At 52.0% G+C, this 22,563-nt stretch overlaps 1 protein-coding gene across 7 annotated transcripts in view; it reads left to right on the plus strand.

Annotated features, from left to right (window-relative positions):
* Positions 1 to 22,563, plus strand: part of LOC147599228 (uncharacterized) — a 41,539-nt gene that overhangs the window by 4,382 nt on the left and 14,594 nt on the right. For 2 of the 7 annotated variants that reach the window (XM_086757294.1, XM_086757297.1), the window contains exons 1-2: positions 1,168 to 1,622; positions 11,316 to 11,385. The exons of 1 other annotated variant lie outside the window; for it this stretch is intronic. In XM_086757294.1, the coding sequence (XP_086613420.1) occupies positions 1,541 to 1,622; positions 11,316 to 11,385 (152 nt within the window). In that variant the 5' untranslated portion in view covers positions 1,168 to 1,540. Of the gene's footprint in view, positions 1 to 1,167; positions 1,623 to 11,315; positions 11,386 to 13,183; positions 13,324 to 22,563 lie in introns of those variants that run through there. 4 more of the 7 variants (XR_015259889.1, XR_015259892.1, XM_086757296.1 and 1 more) reach the window with 4 other exon arrangements.

The raw sequence follows: 22,563 nt of genomic DNA on the forward strand, positions 1-22,563 counted from the left end.
TTTAGCTTTTAGCGTAATTGAGCTGGTAGATTTAATTTTTTTTTTTTATTTATTCGTTTATTTATTTATTTATTTTTAAGAGAATAGCGGAGAAGGAGGGAGGAAGAAATAAATAACGGAGCGGAGCTGGCCGGGAGCCGGTGGGACCGGTGGGCTGCGCTCAGCCGCGATCGCTTCGTTTGGCCGATCCCCCGTTTTGCAGCAGGGTCGCGTTTTACCCTCGGCTCGGGTTTAAGGGAAAGCGAGGTTTAGAAGCGGCAAGGGACTACCATTTGTTTTTTTTTTTTTTTTAATGCGGAGTAGGTCAGATAAGCACCTCAGATCCTCATATTTACCTCCTGGCATTTTATTTATTTTTCTTATTATTATTGTTATTATATACGTGCCGGATTCGCCGCTGTACGCACACCGCGTTAAGAACCTGTGCGGGGAATAGCGAAAGCTGGAGGGGAAATAATTAAAATAAGGAGGGAAAGTGGAGCAGAGAGGATGAGTGCGGGATCGTGAGATCTCGGATCCTCGGGACGGGCGGGCCCCGCGCCCGGCTGCGGGGAAAGGGACCCTGCGCGAAGATGTGAGAGGGGTGTGCTGGATTGAGGGGGTAGAGGGGGGCACGGCGTGGTGGGAAGTGGGGAAAAGGGTTGGGAAAAGGAAAGGAAAACGGACGGAAAGGGAAAAGAAGAGGGAAAAGGAAAGGCCGGGGAGACGGAGAAGAGAAAGGGAGAGGGGACGGGGAGAAAGGGGAGCGCCGAGGACAGGGAGGGGGAAGCCAGTTGCAGGAGGCTCCCCTCCGCCGGGCTGTGCAGGGGTGCTGCTCCCCCCTCCCTTTGCCGGGCCGGGGGGGCGAGGGGGGCAGAGGGACCCGCGGCGCAGCCCCTCCGGCACAGATCGGGGGGTGAAGAGGGGCGGGGCGGCGGGGGAGGCCGGTGTCGTGTTCCTCCCCCCTCACGGTAGTCCCGTCCCGCCCGCCCCGTCCAACAGCGGGGGCGCGGCGCGACCCCTCCGCTCGCTCGGGGCCGGGGCTGTAAAGCGCGGGAAAGGAGGCGCTGATTTAAATGTAAGGTCGGGGATTGGCTGCGCGCGGTGTGACGTCACTTCCCAAAGGGGGCGATTACCATGCGAGGGGAGTAGAAGTTGGGCAGCGGGGCGGGAGCGGGAGCGGCGATCGCCCCGACCGGTACCGCGGCGGGATGGGCAGGGCCCCGCACGGCCCCGGCTCCCCGCAGCCCGCCCTGAGCCAGCCCCGCAGCCGTGCGCTCCCCTTCTCCGCCTCCTATTTATCTTTTTCTCTTTTTTTTTTTTTTTTTTTTTTTAATATATATTTATGTGTGTGTGTGATTCCCGGTGGCAGCTCCCGGCCGCCCTGCCCCGGCCGTGCCCGCACCCTGGAGGGGACGGACGGACGGACGGACGGATGGCCGGCATCCCCGACGGAGGGATGTTTCTGTCTTTGGTTATCTAGCTGTATGAGTGTTGTGGAGCCATCATAAAGCTAGATAACCGAAAGTAGAAATGACTTCCAGACCTGCTCGCCCGGGGGATGCGGCCGCGCCGGGACCGGCGGTGCAGAGCCCACCCGACCGGACCCGACCCCACCGGATCTGCCGCCCTCGGGGCTCCAGGTAAGGGCTGCGGCTCCGCGCCCGCCCCGTCGGGCCCCTCCGGTGGCTGGGCGGCGGCAGGCGGGAGGGCCGGGGAAGGGGAGGCGAGCCCTGCGCTAACGCTTTCGTCGCCCAAGAAACCCGGGGTTCAGCGCACCTCGAAATTCGCTCCTGGGCTGCGGGCCGTCGCGGCGCTGGGAGGATGGAGGGGGCGAGCGCCTGCCCCGAATAAATCCTCCCCCGTCCCCTTCGACGGGTCAGACCTCGAAAAACCCCGGTTTTGGGATGTTTTTCTATTTCTCCTCTCTCCCTTCCTCTCTCTTCCTTTTCTTTTTTTTCGGCTTTGGGTTTTATCCCGGCCTCCCCGTGGAAGGTCAAGTTGGCGATAATGCGATCACTTTTCTTGTGCCGTGGCCGTTGCTTTTGTCCGTGGCTGGAGTGGGGAGGGTGTCTCGGGGGAGGGGGATGCCCAGAGAAGGGGTCCTGCTGCTGGGTGCACCCCTCTGGCGTGCAGCCTCCGGCCCTGGAGCTTTTTTGGGAGCCGAGTGCTTGGCAAGGCACAAAGCCTCCCTCACCTCCGCTGCAAGCCCCACAAGTTAAAACATAATACGTATTACAATGTCCGACAAATAATTTATTTTTTAAAAAGGAAAAAAAAAAAAGGAAAGAAAGAAAGAAAGAAAGAAAAAAAAAACCCAATTGGCAAATCTGCATTCCGTTCCCATGGCGACACAAAGCACCGCTCTCCGCCGAGCCTCCCCGCACGTTTTCCCAGCTGGCGTGGGGCGATCGCCCCTGGCCGGGGCCGGGGTCCGCGGGCCCCCCTGGCACCCCAGGGCAGGGCGTGGGGCATCGCCGCCAGCCCCTCGCCCGGCGCCGGCCGTTCGCATCCCGCGGGGACGATCCCCGCGCTGCCGCGATCCCACGCGGGCCGTGACAGCTCCGGGCGAGGCTGCAGAAAAAAAGCTGCCTGTGGCTGGGGTTGCGAGTGGGGTGTTTGGTGTGAGAGTGGGCTCTTTGCCCCCCGAGAGACAGGGAGAAGTGGGCAAGATGCCGCTGCGCTCCCACTGCTCGGAGCGATGGGGCGTAGGTACCCTGCCCCATCCTTTTCACGGTGGCCGAGCATCCCTCGGCGAGGGGAGAGGGTAACACCCCAGGGCTGAGGCACCCTGAGAGCCGGGAGCCCCGCACACCTCAGAGGCAGGTTTTCCACCTTCCTTTGCATGGGAGAATGGCGTCAGACGCCACGCAGGCCCGCAAAGCTAAATATGCCTGTGCACCCTTCCAGGGCCGGCAATGCACCGCCATAACCGCAGTAAGGAAAAAGGATCTCAGCCTGAATTTGGCTATACCGGGAGAAAGAAAAGTTCTGAGGAGCTGTTGGTATTATATATTCTAATGAGAAGTCATTGGAGAAATTAAAAAGGGCAGAGAAAGACGAAGACGCCAGCACTAATTCCGCAGGAAGCCTCCCAGGGAAAAGGCTGTGTGAGTGTGAACGCTGAAAAGCATGAAGGCCTGGAATTAGACTATCATTTAGAAAGCGTTACTAATCCGAAGTTACAGCAGTAATTCCATGATTTGCTGGGTCCCACACGCAGCGCCAGAATTAAAGATACGGATTTTCTAGAAATGTAACTCAACTGTGGCACCGAGTCTCGGCGAGATCCGAATGAATCATTCATTCCAAAGGCAGCGAAAGATGTGTCATTAAGATCCAACCTCCTTCTCTCCAGCCCGTCTGGAATATGTATGCTCGATGCAATCCCAGAAATTGTGGAAGAGATCGGAGGTGGGGAGGAGGGAATGTAGTCCTTTCCCTCCTTTATTACGTTGGCTATTTTTAAGAAATAATTTTCCAATTATTTCCACAATATTGTGAGTGGCACTCAATTCTATTTTTTTTTTTTTTTTTTTTTTTCCCCTTCTGTACGCTAGCATAGAGTCAGGTGCAAACGGTTTCAGTGGAGATGCTTTAAAACTAGACTGAACAAAGCAGGAGGGAACTGAGCAAGGTGGTTGCTGAATGCATTTATTCCGGAGTAATGATTTGATGGGGGATGGAGGAAAGAAACATTCAAATTCCTAATGAATATAATTCAGGAGGAATCATTCGAGCAGCGTGTTAGAGAAAATCTGTTTGGTGGGAGTGTTTCTGCACTGGCAGAACCCAGGAGGTATTTCTCTCCCTGGCTTTTGTAATTGCAAAAGGTGAAAATATAAAAAGGGGATCTGTGGAAAAAAAAATACATATATACACACACATATAATAAATGTCTTTGTGTGTGCGTATATAAATATTTATATATATAATTTTATTAAATAAAATGGACGTGTGGAAATCCCTGTCTACATGTGAACTCTTACAAAGGATCGATGCAAGCTTTTTCACCTTGCTATTCGATCAGCTGGTCAGAAACCACCCTTGACTCCTAAATTTTTTTTTCTCCCCAAAATTGCTTGTCCTGAGCTGATTTTTCAGGTATTTTTCCAGGCCGTGGGCTTGGTTCGCTTATCCTGGAGCAGTTCCCCTCAAAGGGGATCAAGATAGGACTGAGCAATTTGGCCTTTAGTTTCTGCGAGAAAGAAACCGCGGTTGAATTTTTACTGGTGCTTAAATTCTTAATTTTTGCCCCCGTTGTCAGTGTGAAGCCATGGGTGTTCGGGGGATGCGAGGAGGCGGCCCCCCCTCATTAACGAGGAAGGTGGCAGAGAGTGATGGGGGACAGTGGTACGAGCATCCCCAGCTCATGCCCGCGTGGATGGGGGGGCAAGGAGTCCCCCAGTAAATCCCTGCTTGCGAAATATCCACTGCATGTAGAGAGTCCCTGGCAGCCCACTGTTAGGTCTCGTCTTTCTGTCTTTTTTTTTTTGTCTTTTTTTTTTTTTTTTTTTAAAGTACCGCAGTGGAAAGAGGGTCCCCAAGGGTCCATCTTTGGGCTAGGGATGGATTTTGGCTACAAATGGGTCCCTTTGTGGCTTAGCCCTTTTCCCTGTTCGCGTAGCTGTTGGCTTCGGCTGGATCTTTTCCCCTGCACAGCCCAAACCCAGAAGGGAAGGTGCCTTTTTTTGGCTGTGCAGGGAGAAGAGCCCAAGTCCTGGCATTTGTGGTCCTCATCGGTGGGTTCCTCTTCTTGGTGGGATTCTCCCAGCGGAGTGATAGGATGCAGCGTAGGCCAGACGTGGGTGAGGTTTCTGGAGCTGGGCCGTGATGTCTTTGTTCTTCAGGCAGAGCTGGGGATGGGCAGAGGCAGCCAGAAATGGAAGAATCGGCATGTGCCGTTGGGGGATAAATGGAAAATATCGTTTGTGGGTTTCACCCTGGAGAAATGATGTCCTGGGACATTGCGTGCTCCAACTCATTATTTCCCATCTTTTCCTACAACTTGACCACTGTGCAGTGGGTTTCGCTGGAGGCACAAGGTGAAGGGGCTTTGTACCAGATGCCCGGGGAATGCAAACCCACCCAGGCTCAGGGGTAGGTGAAGAAGGGGCTGTTTGGTCCCTGCCGTTCGAAGGAGCCACCTTAGGAGCCGGGCCGTGCGAGCTCTCCCGTTCGGTTATGGATGAAATCCCATCAATGGGCATTTTTGTGGAATCGCCTGGCAATGGCGGGTTCGACACTTGAGGCCGAGCTCGGCCATTTCTTTTGTCTTTCTGGGCTCCCACCCCCTCCCCGCACCCTTGACGCAGGCGGACGGTGCCTCGCTTTACCTGCTGCTCTGCCCTGGCTTTGTCCGTGCCGCCAGAGAAGGCGTAGAGCTCAGGGGCTTGGACAGTCCATCCCACCTAAGGCTGCGGATGGGTGCTGCTCGTGCGCTGGGGAGGGATGCACGGCTGTGTGCCAGAAACGCGCTTTCTCACGTCTCGGTGGCAGGAAGGTGCTCATGTGGCATCTGTGCAGGTGATGGGAGTTTCTTCCAGCTGCGTGTGCTGAGGTGCCAGTACCTGGCACATGGTGATGCACGCTCGCCGATCATGGCATGGTACCACATCTCACTCCTGCCGATCGCGGCTCCTCAGTCGCCCTGAGCCCCCAGAAGTCCTCAGGCGCTGCGAGTGTAAGATGGCTGCGTGGCTGCCCGCGCTAGCTTTCCCACCACGTGATGCCAGGAGTCGCCCTTTCCAGGTGGAAGATTTCAGCGTTTCGTGCCCATGAGTCTGATCACCTGGGGAAGGCGCTTGCCAAGAGCCCAGCTGCAAAAGCACCATCTCGGGACCAGAGCTTGTGCTGGCAGGAGGCTGAGCCATCACGCTGCCTGCGGCCGGGCTCCCGGCATCCTCAAAGAGTCAGGATGGGGCTCTGGCTTTCGCGTTTTCAGGTGCCGTCTAATATTTATTCAGGGGCTCAGGTTTGGTTAGGAGCGTTTGCCTCGAAAGTTGAGGAGTGGGGGTACAAAAAAGAAAATGGGGAGGGGGAGCAAAAGAACACAATCTCCGGCAGTTAGCTGTCTCTTGGAAACTCGGCTTGCTGTTCCTATAGAGGCTTTCTCTTTTCCTTCACCCTGGTCTGGCCTTAAGTACCACTTTAAGTGGGCTTTGCTCATTCACATCCAGGCTCCTTAGAGCAATTGAGCCCGCGGGGGTTTGAAAAGAAGGGACAGTCCTTCAATGGCAGGACCTTGGGCCAGGCTAATTGGTTTTGGTTCAAGGGGATACTGGATTTGTGAAAAGCCCAAAGACATCTTTCCCACGCCAAATCCTGGCTCTTCAGAGGGGGAAGTGAGGGGTGCCGGGTGGGGAAGGGAGCTGAAAGAAAGATGGTTTAGTTGAGGAACGGTAGTAAGGACCCGGGCGCCCATGGGCCTTGGCAGGGTGGCACGGCGGCAGGGAGACCAGGTCCCTGCTCCTCTGGGCAGGTGGATGGCGGTGGCTGGCTCCCACTGGCCTGCTGGCGGCAGTGGCCTGGTTTTATTAAAACCGAGCTTTTTCTGTGCACGCCAGACTCCTGTGGACGTGCCGAGAGCGAAGGAAGGGTGGGACCTGGGTCCAGAAACCAAACCGCTTCTGTGTGTTCGTGTGTGCAGCCGTGGGGGGAATTTGCTGAGGTCTCTCGTATCTCATTTTGATTTGGAAATTTATTTATTTTTAAACACTGACTCTCTCTGGCATGATTCCAGCAGTCCCACGACCTTTACTCTCCCCGATCCATAAAAATCACTTAATTATTGGGCTGAAAATCAAGGCTTGGAAACAAAGCCAGCTTATGGGACCATCATTTCTTGATATATTTCCTGAGAGGACATATTTCTGGGCACCTTCAGAGCAGTGCGCGCAGCTTGTTGGATATGAGATATCAAGGCATTATTTATTGAGGAAGTCTTCACACTCCCTCATCTGTTATAATTAACTGATGACATTTTTTCTTAGGTTCAAAATATGGTGAAAAAGTATAATTAGCACGAAGCCAAGGCACTGCATTAAAATGTCTCCTATAGTTAATGTAGGATAGTCATGCTATTTATTATAGGAGGAGCTGGCTCTGACCTCTGTGTTGCCTAACACTTTTTATTGTAAAGATTCTTGAACTTTTTTTTTCTTTTTGAGCACCTCTGACACTCCCATTGTTTGCTGCGGGCCCTTGAAATTCGGCCGGGGGGAAGCTCTTCGGCTTGAGAAATGCCTATTCTTTGTCCCTTAAATTCCTTTCAGGTTTAACTGAATTATGAATTGTTTGGAATTACGATTTCCCTTCGGTTGCCTCTTGAGGGGGGAAAAAAAATAAAATTTATTATTTCCCTGGAATAATAATAGCAGACCACGAGCAGGGTGAAGCCCTGGACTCCCACCACTGTATTGCAGAGCTCTGGACCAGCTGGGGAAGGTGGGAGGACAGTTACGGCCAACTCCACAACCCCCTTCTAGCTCATATTCTTCCAGCATCGCCCCATCTCCTGGGAGCAAAGTCCTCCGGGTCCTGGCGCCAGGAGGAAAAAATGTAGGGGCGTGTGGGTGCATTGGCCTGGGCAATGCCAGCCCCAGTGGTCCCATTTCCCCGCCGGCCCCGGGAGAGCAGCCTTCTGCCGCTGCCAGATAACATTAGTCCTGTATTTCATAGTGGCAGAAATCTGTGCCGAGGCTCGGGGCTTGAAATCGCTCTGCCCGCGCAGGACGAAGGCAGGGATGGGTGCGGGGTGGAGGGAGGGGAATTTGTTACACTTGCCTACAATTGTTTTTCTTTTTGCTTATATAAACAATCTATTATTTATTAGCTATAAATAATGCATTTTTCTGTATGTTTAGAATGCACGTGATTTCTGTATATTAAAAATGTACATGGTTGAAGGCACCAAAGCAAGCGCTGGCAAGTCAGGGGGTACCCGATTCACTTTGACCACGAGACGTTAATTCAGCCTCTCCCTGCCCGTGCCCTTACGAGGCTGTAATGACACGGTCAAAGCCTATTTTTAGCTCGCTCCCTCTTTCCCTGGCCGGGGCGGCTGCACAGCGAGGTGGAATTAAGGTTGCGCGGAGAGCCATAAATTGGAGACTTCCTAACTTCGAAGTGCTTGACCACGCAATCTGAACGAGGGCTCTTCAGGGCAGTATTTCTGCAGGTGGCATTAACTACATTGGTCAGGGACGGCAAATACAGGGGTAGAGAAGCTGTGGAGCAGAAAAGACCTATCAGACTATTGAAAGCGCTCGTTTGAATGGGTGGGGGAGTCAACAGAGCCTACACTTGATCTGAGCTAAATGGCCAAGAAGATGTCTCCAAGCTGAGAGGGGGAAGCCTTTGTTCCTTCAGCCCCAGCCTTGATGTTTTCTTTGCCTTTGCCTCATTTGCTCCTGGGGAGGTTTGGGCACCTGCTCTTGAAGAACCTTCAGTTTGCGTAGTGAATTTGTATGTTTGTGAAAGTGAAGGTGTCCCTAGGAATGTGCACGCGCAGGCACGCTCCCGTCATCGCACCAGCAGACGTGTGCTACCAGCTCGCAGCTCCTTGCTGCCTGGCGTCCTTGCCTTGCCTTGCCTTGCGCACTCCCTCTTTCCAGTGTCGCTAACAGGAGCCGTTGCACGTGTTGGAGGGAAGGGAGAGGCCTTTGTGTATTACATGGGAGATCTAATCTCTTTTTTTAACTGCTGGAAGAATTACTTCAGAGGTGATTACATGCAATGCAGATTTATCTTTGCTTGAAATGTCTTCTTTTCTTTTTTTTTTTTTCTCCTTTTTCTTTGTTTACTGAGGGGTTTCTCCATTCTGGCTTGCGGTAAGACATTTGGCTGTCTGTTTTCTAGCAGAGTGGACTCTGGTTGAGCAAATTTGCCTGGGGAAGTAAACAGTCTTTTGTTTTACTTGCCTGGGTGTAATCGAGTCACGGCCCCTTGCACATACCTTGTGATGATACCAGAGCATTTTCCTCCCACCAGCAGTGTATTTGCCCTGGATTATAATTATTCAACCTAGCATTTTTGCCTTGTGGACTCCTGTAGCCTGATACTTGCTTGGGGCTGTTCCTGCGTCGCCACAGGTACCTAAATGTCCTAGGTTTGGGTTTCCATCATGTGGGGATGGGCTTGTGTTTCACAAGCATCTTTTTCATAACTTTCCCCCTCTCTCCTGCATCTCAGTTCAGCAAAGGGCCTGTCTGTCTGGATGCAGGCAATAAACGTCTGTTCTCACCCTGACTTCTGTTAATGAGATAGAGACAGGTAAGCATCACACATACCAACTTTCCTGCTCTCAGCAACATCAAGGAAATGGTGACAAGCTATTAATGGAAAGTGATGGTCTGGGTGCTAATTAGTGCTTCCTTTTCAACTTTTACCTACATGTCTGCCGAGATGCCCATCCCAGCCTCTCCTTTCTCCTTACATCCCTTTGTTTCCAGTGCGTTCCTTGTTGTCCATGCACATCCCATGTCGAAGAGGGTTCTCTCTTTATTTTTTTTCCCTACCAATTGCTTTCTGCATCTCCTTATTCCCTTTTTGTGCCCTTTTCCCCTGGGTAGTTGCCACCTGCACCCTCATTCTCCTGTGGTTACTCCCTGCAAAGAATAACCATGATATTGCAGCGAGATCTGAAAGCACAGGGATGGGGCACATGAAGTCGGTCAGGAGTGTCTCGTCTTCATCACCGGGTAGCAATATCCGCTTGTGGCACCAGTGCATGGGGTCAAATTACTCTGGGACGTGAGGTCAGAGATCTGTCCCCTCTTCCCGCAGGTAATGCTGTAGGGAGGCTCCCAGCAGCTCACAGGTCTTGGTCACAGCAATTCGTATTTAAAGCAAATCTGCTGGTGATGCCCAGAGACCAAGTAGGACCTGCCTCCGCGGTGTGAGCCTGCAGGAGATGACAGGTCCTGTCCCAGACAGCTTGTGGTCTAAACCCAAAATGATTTTGCTCTCTAGCAGATCCCGTTAATGCCTGTTTTTTCACATCCACCCCAATTTCTGCTACTGCAGCCACACAATGCCCGGTCTCAGCTTAGTGCCCGCTCTCTCTTGTTTTTCTCTCTCCTGGCCTCTGGGCTCTGCCCGTTCCCCAAGGACCCTAATTGTCCCCTCCTCACTTTTTTTGCACAGGCTGTGGGTTTCTTGCTGCCAGGCTTGTGTCCCAAGGAGCTGCCTAATCTGCCCCTGTCATTCCCAGTCACAGGCTCTGCACACACCATCGCTTTATGGGGAGTGCTTGCAGGGCAGTGGGAAGAGGCAGCCATGGTTTGCACATTAGCTAATTAATTTTCATGACTGAACGATGCTGCCTGGTCTCTTGTTTATACTCCTCGCCGCACCCCTTCTCCCCCCTCCTCGCTGACACACACACAAGACGACACATCTCGTACGAACGTCAGCATCCTTCCGCAGCCTTGAGATGCGAGCGGTTATTCTGTTGGCTTGTCAAACGCGGGTTTCCCTGCTTCATGGTACACAGGGGCCCCCTGTTTCACATTTGCTGATTCTTATTAGACCCAGCGCGCCAGGGCCCTGTCTCTCCCCGCAAAGAAACGCGCCGCATCCCATCCATAAATCCAACCCTGGAACAAAGCCTCCTCTACCCTGCCCCATATTTCTACCCAGCCTGCCCGCTTTCCCCTTCTTTCTCTCTCTCTCTCTCCCCCTCTCCCATGCTGAAGGTTTCCTAGTGCCAGGGAGATATGATAATTCTTGTGAAGAGAGCATGAAATGCCTCTGCTCTTTGTGTCTGTTTAATTCAATGAGAATCCCAGCCCCAGATGTCATGAATGGTGGGCTTTGTGCTGGCCCTTCCTAAGCCCTAACCGCCAGCCCTGCTCTCTGTCTTTCTTGTTTCCCACCACTGGATACTGATTAACAAACTAAATTATTTTTCCTCCCTAATGATGTTTTCCCACTTTGCCCACCAGGCTGGAAGAAGCCACGGGGAGGAAAGAGTTTGTGCAAAGGATGAGATAGCCAGGGAGAAAATTAAAGAGACAGTGTTGCTCTCTGGGCTCTGGCAACGCAGGTCCGCTCAGCTTTATTTCCTTATTAGAGAACGGGGTCGTGTCTGACTGTATTTTACGGGGCTGGGTGTATTTCAGCCGAGGGGATGGGCTTGAAAGCATCCACACTAGGTATGCGCTGAAGCATGCCAAGGTCTGTAACTCACTCGCGATTGTGTGTGAGAGTTTGCAATAGTCCCAAATTTAAGGTCTCTTTTCCAGCTGTGAGTGACATTTGGTAATTACTTGACATCAGTCCACACATATGGGAGCCTCTTTCTAATTGAGACAAATTCTCTTTTCCTTAATCAGACATGACTGCGAGTTCACGGAGTGGGATGCCTTGGGAAGGGCTGGGACGTCTCCACCTGAGCAAGGAGAGGTGAGTCTCCGGGAGAACTGCTGAAGGATCGAGTCCAATTCATGCATGGGAGACCAACTCTTTTACCTGATCCCTCCCTCCCTCCCTCCTGCAGCCAATTTTCCCAGCCAGGCTTTTGAAATGGGGCCAGTTGTTAGCCGCTGCTAGAGAAGACCAGCAGCGATAATCCAGGGAGCCTGGACAGAGCTGGAGGCAGGTGGCCAAGGCAGGTTCATGCAAAGCCACCTGCTTCCTGGAGCCCAGCAGTGCCTCCTTGCTGGGCACCAGCAAAGCTGTGGCCAGCAAACACCCTCCTGGAGCAGGGAAAGAGGATGGGTGTCAAGCTTTTGAGTACAAAAGGCACGGTCTCAGGCTTTTGAGGGTGAGCCTACGGAGGGAGAGAGCCTTTCAGCAACAACCTGGGGGTCTGAATTGTGGAGCTGGGAGTCATTGAGAAGGGAGTTGGTTTGGCATTTTGGTTTTTTTTTGTTGTTTTTTAAAAACTGGAGGAGCCCGTGGGCTGGCGGTGCCGGCTCCTCTCAGCTGCGACACAGGCAAGGGCAGGTCTGCTGGACTGGGCACAGCAGGGAGCAGGGTGTGCCGGGAAGGCTCTACAGCCGTGCAGGGCTCTACAGCCGTGCAGGGCTGTATTTTCCAGACATTGTGAGAGCTCTTGTCGGAGAGAGCCAGAGCCTTGCCTGTCCCTGCACAAAGCAGTGGGGCTTGGGCAGGCTCAGCTTGTGGAGCAGCTGCTCCCATCAGAGCCACGCCGATGGCACAGTACCCAGCCATGATTCCCCTTTTCCTCAGCTTAGGCTAGAAAGAAGAATAAACAGAGAAAAGGGTGTTGCTTGTCTGCACCCACTGAGCCCCTGCGAGCACACCCATTGCATCCAGCAAAGTACCGCCTCGCATACAGCCTTTGCTTCCCACTGCAGTCACATCTGACCCTTATTACTTCTGCAAGGTAGAACAAGGCAGGAAAAATGGCTGTGCAGTGAGTTTCTTCATGCGCCAGGATTTATTAAGAACAATAGGGGAAATCAATCCATCTATGTAGAATACATCGCAGGCTGCGATGGGATAAAGCATTTATTCCGCTCTTGAAGGGTAGAGCTATAACTCATGGGAGGCAAAACCCATAGTGCTCTGGAGTCCCTTCCCTTCATGTGTGCAAAGAAATGCTTTAGCCCATGGCAACCTACCAGCTATTGAATTTGTGTGGAGAATCTGCCGTCCTTCCCCTCCGCCGGCCCCTTTTTGGAAGGCGAGTCACTCATTAAAACACACCTCTGGAAAAATGAAGGGGCTGTCTGTTCGAAGGCATCTCTGCATCTCGGTTTTACTTGAAACAGAAAGAGAATAGAAATGTCTCAGTGATGTAAAAGCAACCCCCCCACTAATTTTGAACGGACAGATCGTGCTTAAACCAACACAGGTTTTACTGCAACTTTCTGCTGATGCCCAAGGACCAGGCGTTGCAATTACGGCGGAGAGGGACTGTTGGGGTGTCGCGACGAGGCGAGATACCGTGCAGGGAGATCTGTGTTCTGCAACTGAACATCTCCAGTGCTGACTAGATATATGTGTGTGTGTGTGTATATATATAGGAGTACTACCCTGTGGCCGGCTCTCTGCTCGCAGTAGAAGGCATGCAGTGCAGAGGCTGGAGCAGTAGTTAGCAGGGGCAAAAGGTGACCGGGATTTGTTATAATCTTTCTGGGTGTGAGAGAGTGTGAAGGCGGCGGGGGGGGCATTAATAGTGAAATGGTATTTTCACTAAGCCTATTTCACTGGGTTTAATCTATGTTGTGGGAAGAGGATCTCTTCAATAGGGCAGACCCAGCGAGGCTGGTGAGCTGTTTGGCGGGGGTCTGGAGAGCCGAGGAGCCACGGGCAGGGAGAAGCGTAGCAATCGAGCGGACACGTCAGATGGCCTTCCTCAGCAGATATGGCTTGGTAGGTAGCGTGCTGTTGGGCAGATGGGGTTAATTCTTACACCCAAATCAAAAGGCGACTGAGGGGGGAATGTTTTATTAATGAAAGCAGCCCTTTGTGAGTATTCCTCCCGAGGCACGTTCCCTCCACCCGCTGCCTTCCCCCCTGGCTGCTGTCTGGCCCGGCGTCTTGCTCGGTACCTGCTCAGCTGCCACTCACTCACTGATAGGTTTCATCAAGAAATGTCTCCGTATGTCTGAGTCCTGGACCCAGGCGAGTGGGATGGGAAGAGGAGAAGGAGGAGGGACAGGTCCTTGGCTAGGCTGGAGAGAGGGATGCGCCACAGGCAGGCAGAGCTTGGGCTGTCACAAGTTGCATGTCAGCCCATTGATTGCTGCAATGGTGCTGTGGAGGTCACCTCTTGCTGGTACCGGACAGAGAGAGAAACTGTGATTTGCGAAGCACAAGGTAAAACGCAGGTCGAAAGTGGGCACCTCAGTGGGCTGGGGATGAAGAGGCCAGCTGGAGACTGGGTTGGGGAGGTTGGGAGTGCCTTACCCGCCATCCAGCCCCCTTCCCATCCCACTGCCTAACTGCCCTGCCAAGTAATGGGCTCGAGAGGAGGAGAGGATTTCTGTGCACCTGAAAGTAGCCTCTCCCAATCTTTCTTACCCTGCTGTCTTCCCGTGCCCATGTCCTCGGGGGGCCCTGGGCAGCTTGTTGTGCCAAAGGACAGGGCCGTGGGAGTGGCAAGGGCTGTGCGTGGAGATTATTTCTGTCGCTTTGTTAAAAATAAAACAAAAGCTGGTTTCTGACAATTGATTTAGAAGAAGGAGGAAACAGAGCTCAATTCCCAGAGCGCCTTTTAGCAAGGCTCTGCATGCACGCGTGTGTGTTGTACGCGTGTCAGAACAGAGCACCCAAGGAAGGCCAGGTCGGGAAACCTCGCATGGAAGCGGGGAAAAGACCCCGGTTCACGGCTGCTTCCCTGAGGGAACCCCTGCAGGGCTAATGTTTGATCTGAAGCTCAGTTGTACTCCTCTGAAACCTTGGGATGTCAGGAGCTCTAAGGGAGCCTGGGACGGAAAAGGATGCTATTTGCATTTTCCTATGAATGCATCTATTTGTATAAATATGGTGTCTCTGTGCATGCACACACTCCCCTATGCACGCATTTGTTTGAAGAGCAATACGCTGTCCCCATGGTGTTCTCTGCTGAGGGCCAGAACTGGTTAGTCTGAAATTCAGACTCTTCCTGGAGGAGCTGTAACTCCCCTCCCCACTTCAAATCCAGCAATGGCTATGGACATAGGAGTCCCGAGATGTTTCACCGTGCGATAGCAGAGTTTCATTGTGGAGGATGAAGGCTTCCCCTTTCAAATTTGCACAGACATCAAAAGAGTCTGGAAGGTTCAAACAGATCACAACGTAATCAAAATGCCAAGCCACCGTCTGCTTCTGCCTTTGGGTTGACAAGCAGGATTAGCACCCAAGGGAAGCAGGGTGTAATAGTGTTTCACGGGCACTGTGAACAGCCCAGAAGTGTGTGGAGTACAGAAAGGTTAGCCGAAGGGCAGGTCTAGCTACAGACGTACGGTTGGGGGGCGGATTTTAAAGCAAGGAGCTATACAACCTCCGTGGATATTTACTTTAGCAGAAGGCAGGACTCTCCTGTGTACTGGTTATGTCATGCTGGAAGCAGTTTAAGCTAAACTGGAGAAAGCCAGTTGAAGAATGGAGATGTGCACCAGCGTGGCGAGGAGCAGTCGCAGTTGACCTATAGTGCTGTCATTATAATGGTGTGGTTTTCCGTGTAGACAACTCCGGAGTGGAGCAGCTAGCCTGCCATCCCTTATGTTTCACTGTCTAACCAAGATGTATAACACGGCCCTGTCTGTGTGCGGTTGCAATCATCCTCGTGCTCTGGTTCTCCGCAGAGTACTGGAGCAGATGCCGAATTTTCAATGTGCTTCGTGTGCCTATCGCACCGTGTGAAATAGCCCCATCATCACTAAAGACATGTGAAACTCTTCCCAAGTACTGCTTTAATGTCAGTAATCGCTGTAGCTGTCCTGAGGATAGCACTGGACCATGGATGAGGGTTCCTTGGTTGGTATTTGGTATTGGTCATTTGGAGAACTGAACAACACTGATGTTTCCACTGTAAAGCTCCTGTGGAGTGGGAAATGCAGGTGTAGCTTTGTCCGTGTTGTCTGTGTAACCATGTCTTTTCATTTTCTAACTGATCTTGTTTTAAATGTGCGTTAAACTAAGATTTAGGAAGCTTGCGTCTTTTTTACTGGTGTCTCTGCAGTTTTGGTTTGGGATTTATTTTGTTTCGGCCAGGAGAAAGGCAGAATTTGCCCATAACTTGCTATCTGACGGCCGGGCAGGTGATGTTTTCCCTCATAGCTTGTGGACTGCCAGCCTGTATTGCTCTACTGTTCAGACCGCATCTTCCAGGGTCAGAACCGAGCCCAGTGCCCGGCATCTTATGGGACTCATCGGGACATATTCAGGCAGGCAGCTGTGCCCTGAAAGTGGCTGCTTGCATGGGGCTAACCCTGCCTTTGCTCCTGCACTGCTTGCATCTGAGGGGAAAGCCAAGGCGAGGGTGCAGACGCCTCTGTAGCCCTGGGCAACTTGTGTTTCCTCATGAAGGAGACATGCATTGTGATTTTCCAGTCAGGAGGCCCGGGGTAAAAGCTGTGGGAGCGCTACGCACCCGATGCCTTGGCACTGTGAGCGAGGCCAGGGCTAAGATGGCCACTCGCCAGGCCTTGAGCGCACTCTGTCCCGCCATGGCGACTCCCTCACTCTCAGAGCCCCCCTTTCCCAGATGGCTGCTGCTGCTCCCAGCTGCCGGGTGCCAGCCGCTTCGGGCTGGGCGGAGGGGAGCCCGCCGGGGCAGGTCGGCCGCGGGCCTGAGGCAGCGTGGGCCCTGGCAGCCATTTTGCAGGAGGCGAGCGGCGCCTGTAAGATGGCCGCATGGGCATGAGGTGGGGTGCAGCGCTGCCTCGTCCTCGCCACGCTGCCTCCCTCACGCCATCCCCTCCTTATCTTGCTAATTACCGATGAAGGCAGAACAATAACGGGAGCTGGCATGCCCCAGTTCTTTCTCTGCCACCTCCTTCCTCGGGCGGAAAATCTGCGCGCACACCTCCCCCCCCCGCCCGCGAGCCCCTCTGTGATATTAATTGAATTAACATATTTCCTAATTTGCCCTGTGTTTTCCCTGCGCCGACTCCCAGCCGCCTCATCATGGCTTCTCCAACTGGTGGGGAAGGAGCGAGCGTGTTTGTCCCCTTTGCTCGTTTGGTTGTATGCGAAAAATCCTTAATGACATCTAAAAGGGGTGGCGGGACAATAGCCCACGCGGGGTTTGGCAGGAGACATGCGATATTTACCCCGCCAGACCATCCTCGCTGCTGCTTTGCCGGGGGATTACGACGGCCACCGTCCCCGCGTTCCTCCATTTATTTATTTTGCCGGTGGCGGGGGGGAACGCGTTGGCACGCGGCTGCTTTGTGCGCCTTGCTTCACCTATGAAAAGGACACATTAAGGTGTTTCCATAAACCCCCGGATGACAAAGAAAGCGCCTTTCTCTTAGACTCGTAGGCAACAATGACAGAAGCCTTTAAAACCATGATTATTTTTTTTTTCCCCCCAATGATTGCAGAAGGCTTCCCCTAAAAGGAACTTAAATACATATCATTAAATCTAAAGCGCTGAGCTCTGCTCCTGCTAACTATGCCATGCTTTTTGTTTCTGATAGTATTTGTCCGTTTCAGAGAGCAAGCCAGGGATGCGGAGCCTCCCCCGCCCCCCTCCCTTTGTTTAAGTGACAAAATGTTTCTATGTTCTTGTTTAGAAAATAAACCTTTGTGGGGTTTTCAGCTTTTATTTTTTTTTTTTTTTCATTTATCGTGGTGTGAAATCCAAACTCCCCTTCTTCACAGGTCTTGGGAATCCATGTTCCTCATGATCAATTTTCCCTCCTTTGTCTAAAACCACAACATTATTTTATAGTATTACCCTGAAAACGCAGCAGTAATATTTTGAATTTGAGTATTTGGAGCTTCAGGATATTGCAATATTTTTTTTTATAAGCAATGAATGAAAAGCGATGATTTAAGTGTGTAATGCACAATACAGATGCCATGCATTGTAAATACATTTCAGGGGCATAAAATCCAACACAGAGAGCCGGTGTTCCACGAAAGCTGGGAGCCCAAAAATAACTGTAAAAATGAATTGTCTGTGGGGACGAATCTCTCAGATCCCAGCCAATATTTGCAGGGTTACAATATACAACTGGGTTACTTATTGGCATAAATATCTCATTTTAAAATGCCGATGATAAACGGAAAAAGAGGTGAAGGAGATATTTGACTGATTACTGGATGCCATGGATTCCCCGCATTTAATTTCATACTTACATGCTATTTACTTATCCCATGTTTATGGGTATGTACTTTAGCTTCATATAAATCTCTCCTGTCTGTCTGTCTCACTGCGTTCTTTTCTCTTCTGCCATCCCATCTGCTTCTTGTGGTCCTTCTCCTGAAACCACATCACAGGATCTGATGGGGATAATGGGAATCTGCCTCTGGTCTCTATCATAAACATGCCAACGTGGGCTATTGTGTCGGGAGCCGGCGGTCACCAGATGGTGCCTGGTTGCCCAGGGTCTGTGTCGCTGGCTTTGGTCTCTCGGCAAACCAACAGCTCCTTTAGCATTGTGTTTTCCCCCAAGATCTACCTACCCTGGCTGAGGAAGGAGTAATGACCTTGGGTAGTGTACCACAAGGGAAGAAATGCTTCTGAGTGTGTTGGGCACTTTGCAACCCAAGCCATGCAGCTATGAGCTGCCCTTGCAGAGCTGAGGTTTGTTAATCCCTGTGCTCAGCTGCCTTCACCCCATCTGCATTCCTGGGGTAGGAAAATTCGTATGTTACTTTGGGTGGGATTGAATGCTGTCTTCATGTGAAAAGTGGTCCATGTCAGCTTGAGCAGACATCTCCTTGCTACCTTTATGTACTGGGCTTGGGCAGACAGGGCAGAGATACCTCTGTGTCTGTGGGTGCAGACAAAATCAAGCTGTCTCCCCTTGCCTGGGCTCCCAGACAGCTCTTGAGTGCCTGCAAAAGGACCGGCTTGTGCAGGTATCGTTGAGAGATGGAGGAGAGAGAGCAACTGAGTTATGGGGCTTTCCCCCTGAAAAAATGTCCTCCAGCCAGGAGAGACCCAGGGACAAATCCTGCTCTTCATTTGGTGCCTGTATGTCCACAGGAGGTCCTGGACATTGTTGTGCGTGTGAGCTGCAGAGAGGGGATTAATGCAGAAATAAAGATTGAAAATAAAAACACTGAGAGCGGTTTGTGAACAACGCAGACAGATGGAGAGAGCCTGGCATAATTATATTTAGTGAAGGGACGCCATGAATGAAACCAATTAAAGGAGAAGGAATGCTTGTGTGAAAGAGCAAGTGAGAGAGGAAGACAATCACCTCTCCAGGTCTTCCTGGGTAACCACCTTCCATGGGGAAGTCATGCACAGTCCCCAAGTCACGGGTGAGCTTGTGCGTGCACCTGCCTCCTGGCTTAGGGGGACTTTGCGAATCTGCCAGGGTGAAAAAAAGAAGGAAATGGGAAACATCGGGCGCTGGCGAGGCCGGCACAGAGCTGGCTTGCAGCCAGCCCCAGCCTCGCCGTCTCCATTGTCTCATGGCTTTAATGCATGCCTAGAAATCCAGTATTTAGGATTCAGGTTACCATTGTAAAGCAGAAAGGTCGTGCTCAGCACCGCTTGGCATGGATTCCTCCAGCAGCTCTTTTGCCTGCATGCCCCATGTTGGGACGGCGTTGGCAGAAGGCCTGGGGCCGGGAAGCTGTGAGGAGCACGCTTTCGTTGCCTCTGGCGTGGCACACACCTTGCAAGTGATGTTGCTGGCTTTGTGATTTAGCGAGGGCAGAGGGAAGTGTCCAGAAAGCCACGCAAAGGAGAGCGTGTCAGGCCAGGTTTGCACATGCTGGGCAGCCACGGCTGAACATGCCGTGCTGACAAGCTTGGCGGAAAATCTAGCAAGGCAGGAGCAATGTGTCTCTTCCTCTGACTCTCACTTGGACAAATTTGGTGAGAGCTGCACAAGTAACTGCTACTGGTGACCAAAGCTAGGAGAGGCTTTTGGGGCTGTTCCTCCTGATTTAATTCATAGTCTCAGAAATGGCTGTTTCCCAGCTTTCCTCCCTTCTACTGTCCTGCTCTCAAGGGCAGGTGCCTTTTGGGTAGAAGAGCAGCTGGCAAGGCTGGACCAGAATGATTCACAGGGTTTTTTAGTGCAAAGCCTGGGATTTGGAGTGTCTGTTGCGAACCCGCAGCAACTGTAATCAAGGGCTGTTTGAAAGTCTTCGTTCTCAATTAGAAGTAATAAAATGATGCTAACAAGGAATGTATTTAGGGACATCATCATTGCAGGGAAAACTCTGGAAACAAGTCAAAGATCTCTTAGGGTTTAGGTATTACCAGTCTGAAAGAAATCCCTCCAAATACTTGGGTTTTTTTTGGAGTCAGGCTTAGCAATTTTGGGGATTCAGACTCCTAGTATTCAAAGCTCAAGGCTTACAGTCTAGGATGCTGTGTAACACTGAACAGAGAGGGAAAGAGCCTGACAACTCAAAGTATCATGAACATCGGGTTGGATAGTGACTGGCTTGGGTCCCGTTTAAGCCACTAGCTGCACTGATGATTCTCAGGAGTGGTCCCAGCCACAGTCATATGGTCCCTGGGCACAGAGAAACTTAGAAGCAGAAATCTGTGATGTGTCCTTCAGCCTCTGGAAGGTAATAATTGGTGATGTTGGTCCCTGGCACCCTATTCTATAAGAGACCAAATGAGGGATGAACATCTGTACATGCTGATGGAGGCAGTGGGGACAAGGCTTCCTGTGGACATGTGCAGGTCTGTCTCACTCTGGGGACAGCTTGCAAAACAGCATTTGACTTCCCAACTGCCAGGATTTGGGGGAAAAAAAATGCCTTTTAAAATATATTTGGTCCTTGCCTTAACTGAGAGGTCATGTACTGTGTGCAGCGCTGTGGGAGACTCTGCTTAAGAGCCAGAGGAGGAGACGCTGTCTCTGTGGTGTCCTCATGGGACCGTGCAGGGTCTCCCCAGACTGCTGTAGACATGTCCCAAGTTGCCACTTGGACCAGTGTCTCAGGGGAATGTGCTCCTTCAGTCCATTTGCGATACATTTCTTATGCATCGCCCTGGCCCCAGTGGCCATTTGCCTGAACATGCTGTAACCAGTGTAAGTTTTAATCTATCTTATGCAGAAGTGTACTGGAGCTCTCCAAAATGAAGGGCAAACTGCATGTACGAGTTTGGACTTGTACAAGCATTTAAAGCAGTTGTGGTCCTGCACCATCCATTGTGGTCCTGCACCATCCTCAGGCTCAGCTTCCTGATAGCGTGGCACTGAGGAGCAGGGTAGAAATACAGAGGGCTCATGAGTGGGTGCTAGGCTGGGACCCATCGGACTAATTTGGCTTGTGATCAGGTGGATGGGTGATGTAGCAGAGCAAGCTGAGAGTTTGGGGAAGAAATAAATGTTTCACGTAGCTAAGTGCTGCTGGGGAGCCCATTAGGAGACTGTTCCCTTGCAAAGGAAGATCTTTTCTGCAGCTTACTGCATTTCTGTAGGCTATGGCTGACTTGTGCCTCCTTCCATCCCCAAATGCCAAAGGTTAAAGGAGTGCCTGCTATTGTTGCAAGAGCTTGAGGATATGTTAGGAAGTGGCTGGTCTCCAATACCTAATCCACAGCATGCAACGTGGCTGAGTGCTGGGAAACAACGGTTCAGGTTTCTGCACCATCTTCATCCTTCTTCCCTTCCTTCCTAGCCCCTAGAAGAAACCATCCCACTGAAACCACAGGATGTTTCCATAGATATCTCTGTGGGTGAATGGATGTGGAGGGGACTGTCTTGCTGTGTGCAGTGGGATGAGGATGGTGACAGTGTGCCTAATTCCAGCTTTGGGCCTTGCACACTGTGGGAGGCCTGGCTGAGGGGACAGGCATACATCCCCTCTGCTTCGGCTGTTCCCAGCAGCGGCTGTCTCCCGAGCCCTGCAAAGTGCCCTTGTTGCCTCCTTTGGGGTAGGGCTGCCTGTGCTGACCTGTTTGGGCATGGGGCATGCAGGGCCAGCCGCGGATGCCTGCTGTAAGCAAGACTTTGCCTGCTCCCCCTGCAGAGGCAGAGCCCAGCCGTTGGGTTCAGCCTGGGATTGCTGGGACCAGTGCTCAGCGGGGCCAGTGCACTTGGCTGTGGAGCCGGGAGCTGCATGGGCTCTGCCGAGGAGGGATTCACTACATCCTGGGGAATTTCCGACTTGTGTCCTCTGATCAGACCCACTCAGTAAGTGTCACACTGGCAGGCAGAGGGACACTGGGGTGTTCAAACCATGCGCTGTGCTCCTGAGGGACTCGCTTTATGGCTGTGCAGAATTAGTCTGTGTTTTCTAGGCCACCTTTGAAAATGGCTGAAAATTTGCTTTCCATAGCCTAACAACTGAGCTCTCTGTTTGGCTTCTTAAGTGACAGGAAGGGGCTAGAGATCCCCTGTGAGCTGAGAGCCCAACCAAGACGTGAACGTCTCAGTGAGGGTGGAAAGGGTTTTGCAGTTTGTTTTGAACATGGTCAAGTTTGCAGCTGTTGTTCCCCCAGTTTGGTCATGAGTGCCACATTGATGTCACCCTCCCTGAGCATCCTAGCTCCTCTCTGCTGCCTGAAGTCGCTAGGGCAGCAAGATGTCCTTTGGCAGGGCTGTCTGGTTTGGGATGGACTGGGGTGGTGGCCATCAGGACTGACACCTCTTTAAGCATTATCCCTTGGTGGCTGTGCTTGGAAAAGGCGGGTGGGTACAAGGCCGCAGAGCCTGGGGAGAAGGGACGTCTCTGGTGACGACCACTCATTTTGCCACGCAGCCCTGAGGAGAGGGAGGCTGCATGACAGCCCGATGGAAGCTCTCTGCAGGTCCTCCTGCCTGAGGAGCTGGCAGTGACACATTTCTAACACAAACTGAGAGGAGATGCCGGCATGAAATCCCAGTCATGTCATCTGGGATCAGGTACCAAACCCAGCCATGGCTGCAAGCAGTGAAGGAAGCAGCTGCCCCGAGCGCTGGTGAACACCATCCAGAGCTAGTCCCGGGGCGTCTGCTCCCCATGCACGCCTGCAACGAGGTGCCATCTTCAAGG

Source organism: Chlamydotis macqueenii, chromosome 12 (assembly GCF_036417535.1).
Source record: "Chlamydotis macqueenii isolate bChlMac1 chromosome 12, bChlMac1.mat, whole genome shotgun sequence".
NCBI lineage: Eukaryota > Metazoa > Chordata > Aves > Otidiformes > Otididae > Chlamydotis > Chlamydotis macqueenii.